At 37.0% G+C, this 15,328-nt stretch overlaps 1 protein-coding gene across 1 annotated transcript; it reads left to right on the top strand.

Moving 5' to 3' along the window:
* The first annotated feature begins 1,198 nt into the window (after positions 1 to 1,198).
* On the top strand, positions 1,199 to 3,279 carry LOC124373033 (zinc finger MYM-type protein 5-like). Its single transcript, XM_046831440.1, has 3 exons — positions 1,199 to 1,633; positions 2,228 to 2,397; positions 2,620 to 3,279. Exons 1-3 carry the CDS (start codon positions 1,456 to 1,458, stop codon positions 3,277 to 3,279), a joined length of 1,008 nt encoding a protein of 335 aa, XP_046687396.1. The 5' UTR covers positions 1,199 to 1,455.
* The last annotated feature ends 12,049 nt before the right edge of the window (positions 3,280 to 15,328 follow it).

The raw sequence follows: 15,328 nt of genomic DNA, 5'->3' as shown, positions 1-15,328 counted from the left end.
TGAAAAGTGCCTTCAGAAAAAATTATTTTCATAAAAAATTATACAAAAAACCTATGTGAGAAAAATGTCATAAGTATCAAAGTACTGAAGATATTTTAATTCTTTTAGTTCCATTTTTATAAGGGGCAAAAAACGCTGCGGTTATCATCGCCCTCAAGAAAGAATTGGCACCTGCTAGTATTTGGTGGTGTCAATTAGGTAAATAAAGATTACATTCTATATAACAAAAAAAAAATAGGAATCACAAGTAGGTGAGTAAGTAATTTAAATAATACTACTTAAAACTAGATAACAATAAATGTAACAAGGGAAAGACTATAGAGAGGTCATAACCCATATAGAGGCTAAAACGATAAATAGAACATAAATAAGGACAAGATACATAACATTAATTAAATAAACTGTGCAAACTTAACAAATTTTACTCCCACCAAGGTAGCTATAAAGGAGCTAATTTGGCAGCTGTCTTGACAATGATAAATAAATATTTATAAATATTAACAACAATGGATAATCGGAATAAATAAGTTTAACATAATATCAAATTTTATTAATTAGCAACGTTGCATTGAGAAAACACGGCAATCTTAGAGTTGCCGTCTCGTCATCACAGAGAATATCGTTCAACTAAGCCGGCAGATTCGAGTTGCGCCTATGTACCGAGTAGCGAGGGCAGTCAACAAGCACATGTTTAACAGTAATGACAGTGTCACATGTGTCGCAGACCGGAGGATCATCTCTACTCATGAGGAAGCCATTTATGAGAAGCGTGTGGCCTAGCCGCAGGCGACACAACGCAACCTCCTCACGACGACTCGGGAGGTTCGCTGTCTCCCAGAGTCCAACGCAGTCTTTAATACGTCGTAACCAGGCCCGTAGCTAGGCTGGGGCAACCGGGGCATTGCCCCGGGGCCCCCGGCCAGGGGGGGCCCCAAATGAAGGTGGAAAAATTGAAAATGAAATTAAAGTTTATGTGAAATTTATTGATTACTGTAGGGTCGTAGGGATATTTCATCGAATCATCAAAATGTCTTTATAAAAAAATATTTAAATAGCTTTTTCAATATAAAATAATGGACAGATATTGTTCTCACAGAGATTTCGTAACAAAAATAGACAGACTATCAATCAGCCTGTCAGTTGTTACGCAATTAAAGAAATGCAGTTTGCACTTTTAGTTCACCTTACTCTCCCCCCATCCCCAACAGTAATAAACTCGTCCTGACGTCGACGTGACGTAGACGGCTCCGTCTGCCGACTGCCTCTGCCACAGCTGACAGACGACAGTGAGAGTGACTACGACTAGTGAGCTAGTGACAGACAGCCCGGATAAGGTTATGTTATGTTGATGGTAAACTAACACCAAAAACTGACGTTTTGGCGTTCGTCCGTTACTCGTTTGTTACGGTGTTAAAGTGTTATACAATTTGTATTCTTATTCTTGTATTTGTTAAAATGAAAAGAAGCTATCAAAGTGGGGCAAAGAAAAGGCAAGACAAGAAGAAAAGAGAAGAGGATGCTTCAAAGTGTTCTTCCACCCTATCTGCTTGGTTATGTCCTACTACTAGTACTACTACAACTAAAAGTACTAATGTCACATCTACATCTAGTACTGAAACTAGACCAATAATTGGTGAGTGGTTTGAATTTAGATACGGTATTTAGGCCTAATTAATTAGCTTGGCCAATAACTATATAATTAATATCTTAAAATTTAACTATGTTAAAATTAACTGTGTTAACATTTAACTAGAGTTTGGATGTTTGATTGAGTTTAGACCACTGTGTCTGACTCAGACTGCAATCTATTCTAATCTAATAAGCAATGTTTGTTTGTGAATTTATCACTAGTCATATATAGGCTACATATTACCTACTATTGTGTAGTGGTTATTTAATTTTTTATGTGATTTTTATGATTCCTTTGGTTTCTACTTCTTTCTGTGTAGGTATTTTATTTGTTTATACATGCACAACAGCACAGCATGAATATCTATCATAGTAATTTTATATCTTTTTGTGATAATATGATGTAAAAAATGCACCACACTCGCTTGCACATTCATTATTTCTGAGGCCATGTATCTACTCTTTTTATATTTTTTTATATATTTTTTATATATTTTTATATATTTTTATTATATCTTTACAATGTTATTAAAATTGGCTTTAAATTATATGTTATATGTAACTTAATGTTATTTTGACTTGCTATTTTTTATTGCAGCCTCAGTCCCAGGAAATGAGATTGAAGAGGAAGTTACAGCTCAAGATAACTCTGAAGAAAGTATTGATGAAGAAGTAACATGCCTAGGGCTAGGGCATCAACAAGAAAATTGTGCCAAACCTCCAACAAGTCCTACGTCAAGCAGTGAACTGATCGGCGTAAATGATCAAGTAAGTAGACATGCCAAGTACAGAATACTTATATTATATTTTTCAACATAACAACATATGCTGTTTTATCGCCCTAAACATGGAATCCCTACGATAAAATATCCCATGGTTACATGGAAGTAAACAGTATTACTTCCATGTAAACATGGAATTACAGTAAGTCCCTATTGTTATGATCATGTTTGTAAGAAAAAAATACTAATGATTGCAATCTACTTACAGGTGGAATGTAGCCGGACGAATAAAATTAATGAAACTTGTTTAAACACCGGAGAACCCCATTTTCCAGACCAGATCATCGATCCAGAGGTGAAAAAACGAATTATTGAATTAGGACTAGGACCCTATCAACCAGTTGGCCCATTTCTATATGATGGAAAACAAGGTAGGTCCTTTTCAGACAATTATTTTACCCTGAAGTCAAAGTCTGGGCTCAAACTGAAAAGAACTTGGTTGTGCTATTCGTCCAAATTGGATTGTGTTTATTGCCAACCTTGCTGGTTGTTTCCCCAGAAAGGACCTGTAGGAGGATGGGATTCAGGATTAAGGGACTGGAAACATTTGTCTGATCGCATAAAGACACATGAGAATTCACAGCACCATGCTGATTCCTGCTTGGTTTATGAGCAATGGCGACGTCATGGCTCAATAGACGATGCACTAGAAAAAGGTTTGAAGGAGGAGCGGAATTTTTGGAGGAAAGTTTTGAAGAGGGTCTTAGATGTCTCCCTTATGTTGGCAACATGCAACCTTCCTTTTCGTGGAGACAGTTGGCATATCACTGATAGAAATAAAGGTAATTTTCTATCATTGATTGAATTGCTGTCAAAATATGACACTATCCTAGAAGATCTAATTACAAGGCCAAGTGGTACTGTTTAATTATCTCAGTCCAACAATTCAGAATGAAATTATTTCTCTGATGGCTAGTGAAGTGCTTAGTGGAATTAAAGAAGAGCTTTTGAGTGCGCCTTTTTTCTCCATAATTTACGACACAACACAAGATGTAAGTAAAGTAGATCAGCTAAGCGAAGTTTTTCGCTATGTAAAGATTGACCATGACCAACTCGGAAAACCTTGTGAGTTGAGAATTTGTGAAACGTTTACATCTTTCACAGCAGTTACTGACCAAACCGCTTCGGGGCTAGAAGACGTCATCATAAAATCAATTTCAGAAAAAGGCCTTGACATAACAAAATGCAGAGGACAAGGATACGATGGTGCATCGGTCATGAGTGGTGTGTATAATGGAGTACAAAAGAGAATCCAAGAACTTGCACCCCATGCCTATTTCATTCACTGTGCCAGCCATAATTTGAATCTGGTTCTTAAAGATGCCGTTGAATGCAATCGAGAAATAGCACAATTTTTTGAGACGGTGCAAAATATTTACAGTTTTTTTGGCCACAGCATTGTTCGGTGGCAAGAACTAAAAGTCGTTTCTGGTTGTACAGAGAATCCGAAGGCTCCTGTTCCTAAAGACAAGGTAACATTAAAGACTTTAAACCCTACACGTTGGGCAGGGAGATATGAAGCTGTGTACGCTTTAAAGGAAAGGTTCGGTGATGTAATGAAAGCCTTAAATAAAATAATTTTTGACAAGCAAAAAGCCAAAGGAAAGGAATGAAGCTGAGGGGCTCAAAAAAAGGTTAGAATCTTTTAGTTTTGTTTTGCTCTTGACTGTCCAGTGCAAAATATTAGGGGAAATAAACATTGCCTCAAAAATCCTTGCAAACGGAATCTATTGATTTAATGACAGCGTACGATCTCCTAGGCAATGCTTTATTGAAAGTAACCGAACTTCGTTGGTCCTTTGAAGAAGTCTGTAGTGAAGCAGAAGAAGTATGTTCAAAATGGGGGATTACGATTACCCATGAATTTATTGGCCAACGTGCAAGAAAGGTAAAAAAGCACTTTGATGAACTTTTGTGAAGACCAAAGACTGACAGATCCTAAAAGCAATTTCAGAGTGACAATATTCTTCCCAATGGTTGATACTATAGTGTCACAAATTGACAACCGTTTTAAAAGGCATGAAGCAAGTGATTGATGCCTATAAAATTGTTCACCCTTCTTTCCTGGCCTCATGTTCAGATGAAGAACTGCGTTGTGAAGCTGATAATTTTGTAAGCAGATTTTCAGATGATGTAACGCCATTGTTCAAAGCTCAGATTTTATCAGTAAGGAATGCTTTTCAATCCAAATTAAAGGATTTCAAAGAAGTAAAAGAAGTTGCAAATCTCCTACTCATTGAAAACAGTTCCCTAGCATCAACCTACCCGGATGTACTAACAGCATGCTTTATGTACCTCACAGTCCCTGTGACAGTAGCCAAAGCAGAAGAGATCATTCTCAAAATTAAAACTCATCAAAAACTACCTGCGAAGCTCCATGTCCCAACAACGTCTCACTGATTTGGCTCTTTTGTGTATTGAAAATGACAGAGCCCGAAAAATAGATTTTGACCGAATTATTGATGTTTTTGCTAGTGTCAAGTCAAGAAGAAAGTCTTTTTAGTAAGTTCAGTTGCATTCTCACTATCAAACTAGTTGGGCAATTTTAAACTTGAGAATGAGTGGGTATTACCACCATTGATCATATATAATTAATGGTATTACCAGTATTACCATAAACACCATAAATAAATATACAATTTATTGTGTATTCAAAGGTATTACATAATTAATGATATTACTTGTATGTTTATCTACTAAACTACATTGCTTGGATGTAGGCCTAAGAAGAGACTAAAAAGTTTTAAGACATTCAGCACACTTATGTCTTTATTTATTTATTATCTATTGTGAATAAAATTTGAAAAAATAATTATGTTTTTCATTTTCCTTTCAGCACTATAAATAGAATACCAATCACAATGGTAAGCTGAAAAAAATAATGGCTCTAAAAACCAATACTAATGGCACCAGGGCCAGGAGTCATACAAATTTGCATATAAAATCATTACCAGTTTATGACTTACCGTAGAAATTTGTAAACATAGTTTAAGCAAACAATTAAGTATTATAGATTTAATAAGAAAAAAAGGTAATAATAATAATAATAGGATAATAATAAAAAAAAATGCACATAAATTCTAAGCCTAAAGATCCAATTACTGTATGCTTATATCTATTAATTAAAAAAAGTGCGAAATATATAACAAAGGGGGGCCCCGAATGGACTTTCTGCCCCGGGGCCTCCAAGGGCCTAGCTACGGGCCTGGTCGTAACTTGTTGTTAACGACTGCCTGCCAATCGGTATTCCATTTGGCTTTCAGTTTGCCCTTCACCACCGGGATAATGTCGGAAGAAACCATCCTTGCGGTGTAAGGCTGGAGTTCCAATGCTTCTTTAGCTCCTCTATCTGCCAGCTCGTTTCCGGATACTCCAATGTGTCCAGGTACCCAGACAAGAAAGACAGCAACTCCTTCGGACTAAAGGGAAAACAAAGAGTTCCATATATCGCGGATGATAACGTGTTTAGAAAACATGTCGCTGATGGCTTGTATACCACTAAGGGAGTCGCTGGAGATAACAATTTTTTTTGTCATGGCACACGTTATATTTAGGGGTAACTCTAAGCAATATATGGGTCAACCTCGATTTTTCTCATATTACAATATAATGTTCCAATAGTCAATTAGAAAAGGAAATGACTAGAATTTCTTGCCGAAAAGCAGTTATAGGGAGCAGGCAACCGCCAGACAGTCATATATTGCTTAGAATTACCTATTAGTGATCAGGGGCACTGACGTGATCTGGACTTCAAATTTGGAACTACTCGAGTTAATTTTTTTTTCTAAAAGAGCAAGCAGCGGGCAGGCATCGTGCGTGATCCTTTTTTTTTATTAAAAATTACTGATAAATTGTTATTACATATTACAATATAATGTAGGTAATGTATGTAAAACAATTTTAAACACAATTACATGCCGGAAAGCAAAGTAAAACCAACCAAAAACCAACAACTAACCTTAATAAATCGAAATTAAGAGTTTTTGTTGGTAAATGGTTTTTATAGTGTGGATGAGTTTATGTACCAATAATAATAATTGGGAAATAATATCACAATTTAATTCAATATTTATAGGCTACGTAGGTATGTTTTATTTTTATGTAAAAACATATCCCAGAGGATGCATTAGGCTATTCAATTACTATTGTTAGGTTAGTATTTCCAAATATTTTGTGTCTCTAGCATTGCAATGTAATTTTTTTGTATAAGCAATAAAATTGTTGTATTGTATTGTACCTTAAAGTAATGAAAAGTCTTTCCTCCGCTGTTATAATTTTACGGCAGTTCGTATCCTTCTTCGTAATGTGGTTTTGAACTATGTTGTCCAACAGTTCCTCAAAATTCTTTACACTCATTCTGCAATAGTTGTAAATCTTTTCTGGAAAACTCTTTAGTTCTGATATAAGAGATTTCACATCCCTCTTTTCATTAATTGGGTGAACCCAATGCTTCCTTTCCGGAGGCATATCCAACATTTTTACAAACTCCCATAAGCACAATGCAACATTTACTTCTTCAGCACTCATGTTGTACGTGTTGCTACGCCAAAGTGTAGCGCACCAACTAATTTTTAATTTAACTCTCGAGTCAAAATGGTGCTTGTCCGGAGGTACCGAACACTGGAGGAGCAAACTGTCAAAATGCTCCAACAAAATGACTCGCGACGATTGTCTCAGACAGAATGCTCCTCCAGTGTGAACCCAGCCTTAAGGGACAAAGCCTTCCTAGATAAGCGTATTGGTAAATTCGTTCCTGGTCCACAAAAATTGTACCTCTTGGCAAATGTAATTCATTGTAAAACGGTGCGGCTTCATAGCACCTAATCTCATTACAGCCTATTGCAAAATAATCGTCATTTAGGTGCTGTGATATCTAAGTCCTGGATGTCATTGTCCTGGTCTGAATGGGGTGTTGATATTATTACGTTGTCTCCTGTGTCTTGTGCAGTCTCCTGAAGGCAAAAATGACTGATGAGTGGAACTACTTGTAGACGTTCTGGATGGGTCGCATGAATGTTGATATGCATATTTTATAACCAAATTTTAAATATCATTTCAAAAAGATAGTTTGTTAACTCCTTCAATTTTTTTATACAGGGTGCGGCAAAAAGATCTGATGCATTAAAAAAACAAAAATTGAATCGGTGAGATGTAAAAGGATAACATTCCATTTTTGCTGAAATGAAACTGAGATAGCCATTTTTTTTGGTCTAACAAAGGTCTATCAAGTGAGAAGAACAATAATATTCCTCCACAATAAAGGTTGCTATGAAATCATCTTTTTCAACTGAGATTTAAAAGGATAACATTCCTGGAATGTTATCTTTTTAAATCTCACATGAGAAGGAGTTTCGTTATTGAGATGTAAAAGGATAACATTCCAATGTAGGTGTGTTTTGCATTGTATAACTTATTCATTAGCATTGCATTTAATTTTGTGTTGTAGGTCTTTGTTTAAATAATTGTATCAGCTGTTAGTAACTGAACTGCAGATCACCTGTTTTATTTTGCCTCATTGGAGCTTGTGAGTTTACCAGCAAAGTAAGGTTGGAAGGGAAGGACAAGAGTTTGTCACTTCTACAGGTAAACTGATAGAACAGGAGAAGACAGGACCTGATTGTAAATGTCGCAAACTGTGTACTGATGATTTTTCAGTTGAACGCAAGTCCAACATACTAAAGTTGGTGTAGAGTGGGAAACCAAAAAAATGAAACTGACACTTTCTTAATGGGTTTAATTAACCGACATGATGTTCAACGACATAGACCAACAAATCATTCTTCAAAGCAAATCTTGTCTTTCTTTAGTTATTTTGTAATGAAAGGAAATACCAAAGTTGAAGTATGCAGAAAAGCTTTCATGAGTTTGCACAGCATTAGTAATAAGGCACTTCAACGTTTAACTAATCTACTTAATAAGGGTGAATTGTCCAACGACAAAAGAGGATTTCATGGTAATCAACCTAGAAATCAGATGACATTCTAATAAAATAAAACATCATATCGAATCGTATCCAAAGAAAGTTTCACATTACTCGTCTCAGACGGTTTCCTGTCTTGATGCCACTCCAACTGTAAAAAAAAACTCCATATGTTTCTTGAAAAATATCCTAATTTGACAAATGAAGTAAAGTATGAGTATTTTCTAAACATATACAAACAGGACTAAGGTTATAGGTTTGGACGACCTCAAGTTGATGTGTGTTCACAGTGAGAGAACTTAAACACAAAAATGAGATCTTCCTTGAATGATAACACTAAGTTGGCAGCGGCAGCAGAAATGCTAGTTCACTAGAGACGGGCCAACACGTTCTACAAAAAAATGCAGAGCATTTCAGCAGTATGTGAAAAATAAAGAAGATGCAATGGCTTTTTCTTATAATTTCATCCAAAATGTTCCATTGCCTGCTTTGCCAGTACAAGAAATGTTTTACTTGAGAATACTATGGTTGTATGTATTTTCTGTGCACAACTTAACAACCAATGAAGCTGTTTTTTACACATACCATGAGGGTTCCGGTAAAAAAGGTCCAAATGAAGTGTGTAGTATGATTCTTGATTACATAAACACTATAGTGCCCCGAGAAGTAAAGGAACTTTATGTGTTTAATGATGCTTGTGGTGGGCAGAACAGAAACCACACCCTTGTAAGAATGTTGACACTAACTATGACAGGCCGATTTTCAACAATTCATCACTATTTCCCGGTTCGTGGTCACAGCTACCTTGCGACCGTGACTTTGCTACAGATAAACGTGCTATCCGTAAGTTTGATAGAGTGTACACACCAAATACAGTACAATGAAATCATTGAAAGTGCCAAAGTGAAAGATCCGAAGTTTGTCGTGAAGAGTTTACAATACAATGACTTTATTGAGTTAAAAAAACTGGTGGCCTACAGTTTTCAAGAAAACCACAAAAAGTATTGACAAACTTGAAGACTTCTCCATCAGTAAGTACAGGCACTTTGAGTACAGCTCTAAAAGACCTGGATACGTTATAGCTCGCCCTTTCATTGATTCAATAGCATCTGGCACCTTCCAGCTAAGAAAACCAGGATCAATAAACCTTCCAACCGCACAAGCATACCAAGGTATGTTACCAGTAAAGGCCAAAAAAGTATTGGATGTTCACTATATAGTTCGTTATGTTCCGGAAGACCATCTCAAAATTCTATCAGCAGATCTTGGCTTGGGACCAGTCCATACCTTTGGAGGGGAATGTGGAGGAAAACCACAGTGAAAGTGACTACGATGAATAGGAAAACTTAACTATATCAAAAAATAAACTTTTTCAAGCATTTAAAAAATAGGTCAAACAAAAGTATTTTTAAAATAGATTTAAATGTAATATACTTGCTGTTTTAGTACACAACATAAAGTTTATTGTAAGTAAAACAATGTTTTTTTTAAATTAAAAAGATATTTTTATTTCATTGATGTCTAAAAAGGATAACATTCCAACCATAAAATACATAATAACTAGGTGACGATCTTCAAAATCAGATATTAGTATATGAAAAGTTAAATGTGAGTTCAATATCTACATCTTTTCTAATTAAACATGTTTTCTTAATGTAAACAGAAAAAAAATGTTTATTCAGTTTAATTGACATACACGAAAATGGACTAAATGGAATGTTATCCTTTTACATGTCACCGATTCAATTGATAAAAAGTATTTTATTCGTTATTAAATAAAAATGTTGATGTAAATTAATGGAAATAATATCAGTACAACTTATTTCACACATTTAAAACCTGAAGATAATGTCCTTCAAATGATGTCCTTCTTTGGCCAAGCATTCTTCAAGTCTTGTTGGGAATTGTTGGGAGGTGATGCCTTTTTTGACAACATAGTCGAGTGTACGAATGCGTATGCTACTAAAATACAAGATGCTGTAAACAAACTTGACCCACATTGGGCCACGGTTTCTAGAGATGAAATCAAAGATTTTGTAGGAATAGAAATTTGTATGGGCTTATATGACCTACCAAACGTTGATGAATATTTCATCGGTGATTTTGTAAAATGTCCTAGAGTTCAGCAATGTATGACCTTGCGCCGGTACAAGAAAATAAACCAGTATTTTCATGTAAGTGATTTCTTTTTTTTATTAGGGGCGAAAAAACGCTACGGTTATCATCGCCCTCAAGAAAGAATTGGCACCTGCTCGTATTTGGTGGTGTCAATTAGACAATCATAGATTACATTCTATAAGAAAAAATATAAATTGGAATCAAGGCAAGTATGTGAGTAAATAATTTAAAATAACCTTAGAACTAGATAACAATACATGTTATAAAGGGAAGGACTGTAGAGAGGTCTTAACCCATATAGAGGCTAAAAAGAAAATTAGAACATAAATAGGGACAAGGTATATAACATTAACCCTTAGCGAGCCACAAATAAATAACCAAAACTACTCCTAAGAGCCATACACCTTAAAAATAAAAAAATTCCCACATACCAAAACCAAATTTTTTTATAATTCTTATAACATACGAGGTAAGAAAAACAATGAAATATTTTTTTTACTCTTTATTGTTAATTTACAGCCAAAAAATGGTAAAATCATAATTTCACTGAAAAAATTTAATTTTGACATTCTATGTGTTCATATATAAAATTAACAATAATTGAACACAATTATTGTAATATTTTACAAAAAACAAGCATATAGTAATTTTTATTTAGAGAAAATATAAAGAATATAGTATAAATTTATATATACAAATTAAATAAAAGCAATGAAACTACAACAAATTTCAATTTTCCAAGTATAAAATAAAGAACACACTACATTTTACAATATAATAACATAAGAAAACTTATAAATGATACTTATTAAAAATGAGCTACATATATGTGATCCTCAGGCATAGGTTTGTTGTGTGTGGTACAGCTCAAAACATAGGTCAGGAGAAAAACAAGACAGGCTTCGACGCGCACGTCTTGCGCACAATAAAGCCCTACATCACAATAATAATACATAAACTACACTGTACATTGATATAAAATATTGATTAACATCAAAATTGAAAAGATAAATACACGGATCGAAAATGAAAGGGCGAATAAACATCTACCTCACGGAAGGCTACAGGCAGACTGAGCGCGCATCAGTAGACGTCGTTGGCTCTGCGGGAGACTATGAACATCCGGCCGCCCGCCATTTTGTCGCTCGAATAAGAGCCGTGACCTTCAAAATAGACACAAACGGTTGTCCCTTGTTTAAATAAAACTTGTTTAAACAGTTTTAACTAATTTTGTTATCCAAAAATGCTTTTAAATAATATATTTTAAATAAAAAAATTGATTTTGCGTCAGTGGACGTCGTTGGCTTTTAGCGCTAGTTTAGGCACGACGTCTAGTAACGTCATTGGCTCGGAAAGGGTTAATAAAATAAACTGTGCAAACTTAACAAATTTTACTGCCACCAAGGTAGCTGTAAAGGGACTAATTTGGCAGCTGTCATGATAATGATAAATAAAAATTAAATAATAAAATTAATAAATATTAACAATCGATAATCGGAATAGATAAACTTAACACAATACTATATTTTGTTAATCAGCGACGTTGTATTCAGAAAACATAGAAGTCTTTGAGTTTCCGTCTCGTCGTCGCAGAGAATATCGTTCAACGAAGCCGGCAGATTCGAGTTGCGCCTATGTACCGAGTAGCGAGGGCAGTCAACAAACGTATGTTCAACTGTAATGACAGTGTCACATGTGTCGCAGACCGGAGGATCATCTCCACTCATTAGAAGCCATGTGTGAGAAGCGTGTGGCCTAGCCGCAGGCGACACAACACAACCTCCTCACGACGACTCGGGAGGTTCGCTGTCTCCCAGAGTCCAACGCAGTCTTTAATACGTCGTAACTTGTTGTTAACGACTGCCTGCCAATCGGTATTCCATTTGGCTTTTAGTTTTGCCCTTCACCACCGGGATAATGACGGAAGAAACCATCCTTGCGGTGTAAGGCTGGAGTTCTAATGCTTCCTTAGCTCCTCTATCTGTCAGGTCGTTTCCGGATACTCCTATGTGTCCAGGTACCCAGACAAGAAAGACAGCAGCACTTTCGGACTGAAGGGAAGACAAAGAATGCCATATTTCGCGGATGATAATGTGTTTAGAATACATATCGCTGATGGCTTGTATATAAGGGAGTCGCTGCAGATAACCAATTTTTTTTGTCATGGCACACGTTATATTTAGGGCCATTTTGATGGCTGTTAATTCGGCCGTGAAAATTTAAGAGTCGTTGGGAAGACGAAATCCGTATCGTCTAACACCAGTGACGAAAGCACATTCAGTTCTACGACGTTCCTTTGATCCGTAAGTATAGACAACATCGCAAGGTGCGAGGCTGCCTAGTATTTGACGGAAATCTTGTTGGTAGACTGTTTCTGGAGTGGAGACTTTTTTAAACCTAGAGAGATTTAAAATAACTTTTGGCATTGAGACGCTCCAGGGTGGAATATCACATTGATGGACGATTTTGAACTCGTATTCGTTTAGGCCTATTTCATAGACGTAGGATTTGGACCTAACGCCTAAGGGTGAATGATGATTTGGTTTCGCTAGGAAAGAATTATGGAGTGGATTTCGCAGGACCGGTTCAAATGCAGGGTTGTCTGGCTTACCTGAAAGAGCGTGAAACATAGTTAGGGACAGTTGTTGTCGTCTATGAGAAAGAGGAGGTTCTCCCGTTTCTGCAAGAAGGCTGTTTATAGGAGAAGATCAAAAACCTCCAGTGGCCAGTCTTAAAGCAGAATTATGGACAGGGTCAAGCATTTTTAGAGCACTGGGTCTTGCGGACCCATATGCTTGACATCTATAATCTAGACAGGAACGGATGGTGGCTTTGTAGAATCTGAGCATGCATGTCCTGTCAGCCCCCCATTTTGTTCCGCTTAAAGCTCTCAGTATGTTCAAGCGCTTCATGCATCGGTCTTTTAAGTCACTCAGGTGAGACACTCAAGTTAGCCGGGTATCAAACGTGATACCCAGGAATCTGATAGTGTCACAAGTAGAGATTCTCTGACCCAGCAAAGAGAGAGTTGGCTGCTCAACAGTACGCATTCTGGAGAAAACTATGGCTTTTGTTTTAGTTGGCGAAAATGAAAAACCCGTAACTCCGCACCAATGCTCTAGCCTGTTGATGGTAAGATGTAAAGCTCTCTCCCCCACCGCTAACTTCTTTGTATAGATGTAAATAGAGAAATCATCTACAAACAAAGAACAGCGCACAGGAGGGGTAACGCAGGATAATATGTTATTGATTGCAATGGCGAACAGAGTGCAGCTTAGAACGCTACCTTGTGGAATACCATTTTTCCAGCGTGAATGAATCGGAAATTGTTGTCCCAAGTTTGACCTGTATGGTTCTTTCCGACAGGAAGCCCTGTATGAAAGAAACCATGTGGCCCCCTACACCCCAAGATATTAAAGCATTTAATATTCTCCAAGCCTTGTCATAAGCCTTAGAAATGTCGAAGAATACAGCGATCAACTGTTTTCTTTCAATAAAGGAATTAAGGATTGCCGATTCCAAGGCAAGTAGATGGTCACTTGTAGTCCGGCCTTGTCGGAATCCGCACTGGGAAAGTGAAAGAAGGTTATTTTTTTCCAGAAACCAAACAAGACGTCTGTTGACCATCCTTTCGAGTACTTTGCAGAGACTTCTAGTAAACGAAATTGGTCTATAGCTTCCTGGAGATCTTCGCCCAGTTTTTGGAGAGCGATAATGTGTGGACGACGCCAAGAATTAGGGAATATGTTTTCTAAATAGATTCTACTATATAATTTTAGAAGATCTTGTTTTCCAACCTCCGTCAGGTTCCGCAACATAGCATAATGTATATTATCGGGACCTGGAGCAGGAATTTGATGTCGCATTTTAGCGATGAATCAAGATCATCAATGGTAAAGGGAAGGTTTTAAAGGAGAGTTGTTATTAATATTTAAATTTAGAGGATGTCTTTCTGTATTTGTTTTGACATTTTGAAACTCCCTATTGTAAGATGACGTTTTTGAAATTTCCGCAAAATTTGAGCCGAGTAAATTGGAAACTGTCAAGGGATCAGTTACCACATCGGTACCATTTTTCAGAGCAATAAGAGAAGGTGGGGAGGTCTTACAGCAAACAGATCGAAGCTTCCTCCAAACATCAGATGCAGGAGTAGTTCGTTTTATTCGATCTGCGTAGTCCAGCCAGGACAGCCGCCGCGCCGTCTCTGTCTAAAAACCTGTCTTGCTTTTGCCCGTGCTCTTCTGTATCTACTTAAATTTTGTTCATTCGGTGATCTGTTGAACTGTCTTAAACATTTTCGACGTTCCTTTAGAGCCGCCGAACATTCTTCAGACCACCAAGATACCTAACATTTGTTTGGTGAACCCGAGGATTTTGGGAATGCTCCGCTCTGCGGATGTTATAATATTGGATGTAAATAATATAGTGGCTGTATTTATGTCGTTTGATTGGATATTAACAGTTTTAGAAAATTATGTTCTTTTTGTACTCGTTCCAGTCAGCCCTCTTAATTTTTCACCTAGGACACCTGCCTGTCGAAGACGGAAAGGATTCAAAAGCCACGGCAATGGGCGCATGGTCACTCCCTGACAGGTCGGGAAGCACGGACCAATGCACTCGAGTTGCCACGACCGGACTGCAGATTGACAGGTCGTTGCAGACCATATGCCAGTCCTAGGGCACATGTAAGTGGCCGACTCGTCATCGAGAACAACCGCTGCCACTTCATCCCACAATCCCGTAACCATGTTACCCCTCCAATCAGAACGGCTGGAACCCCAAGAGCGATGGTGTGCACTGAAATCACCAAACAAAGAAAGGAGACGTGAGTTGGCTGTAGAGATCACGTAGATCATCAAGAGATAAATCAAATGGGGGA

This window comes from Homalodisca vitripennis, unplaced genomic scaffold (assembly GCF_021130785.1).
Source record: "Homalodisca vitripennis isolate AUS2020 unplaced genomic scaffold, UT_GWSS_2.1 ScUCBcl_4702;HRSCAF=11046, whole genome shotgun sequence".
Taxonomy (NCBI): domain Eukaryota; kingdom Metazoa; phylum Arthropoda; class Insecta; order Hemiptera; family Cicadellidae; genus Homalodisca; species Homalodisca vitripennis.
Note: the sequence above shows the minus strand (reverse complement) of the source record. Positions and strands in the feature narration are given on the sequence as shown.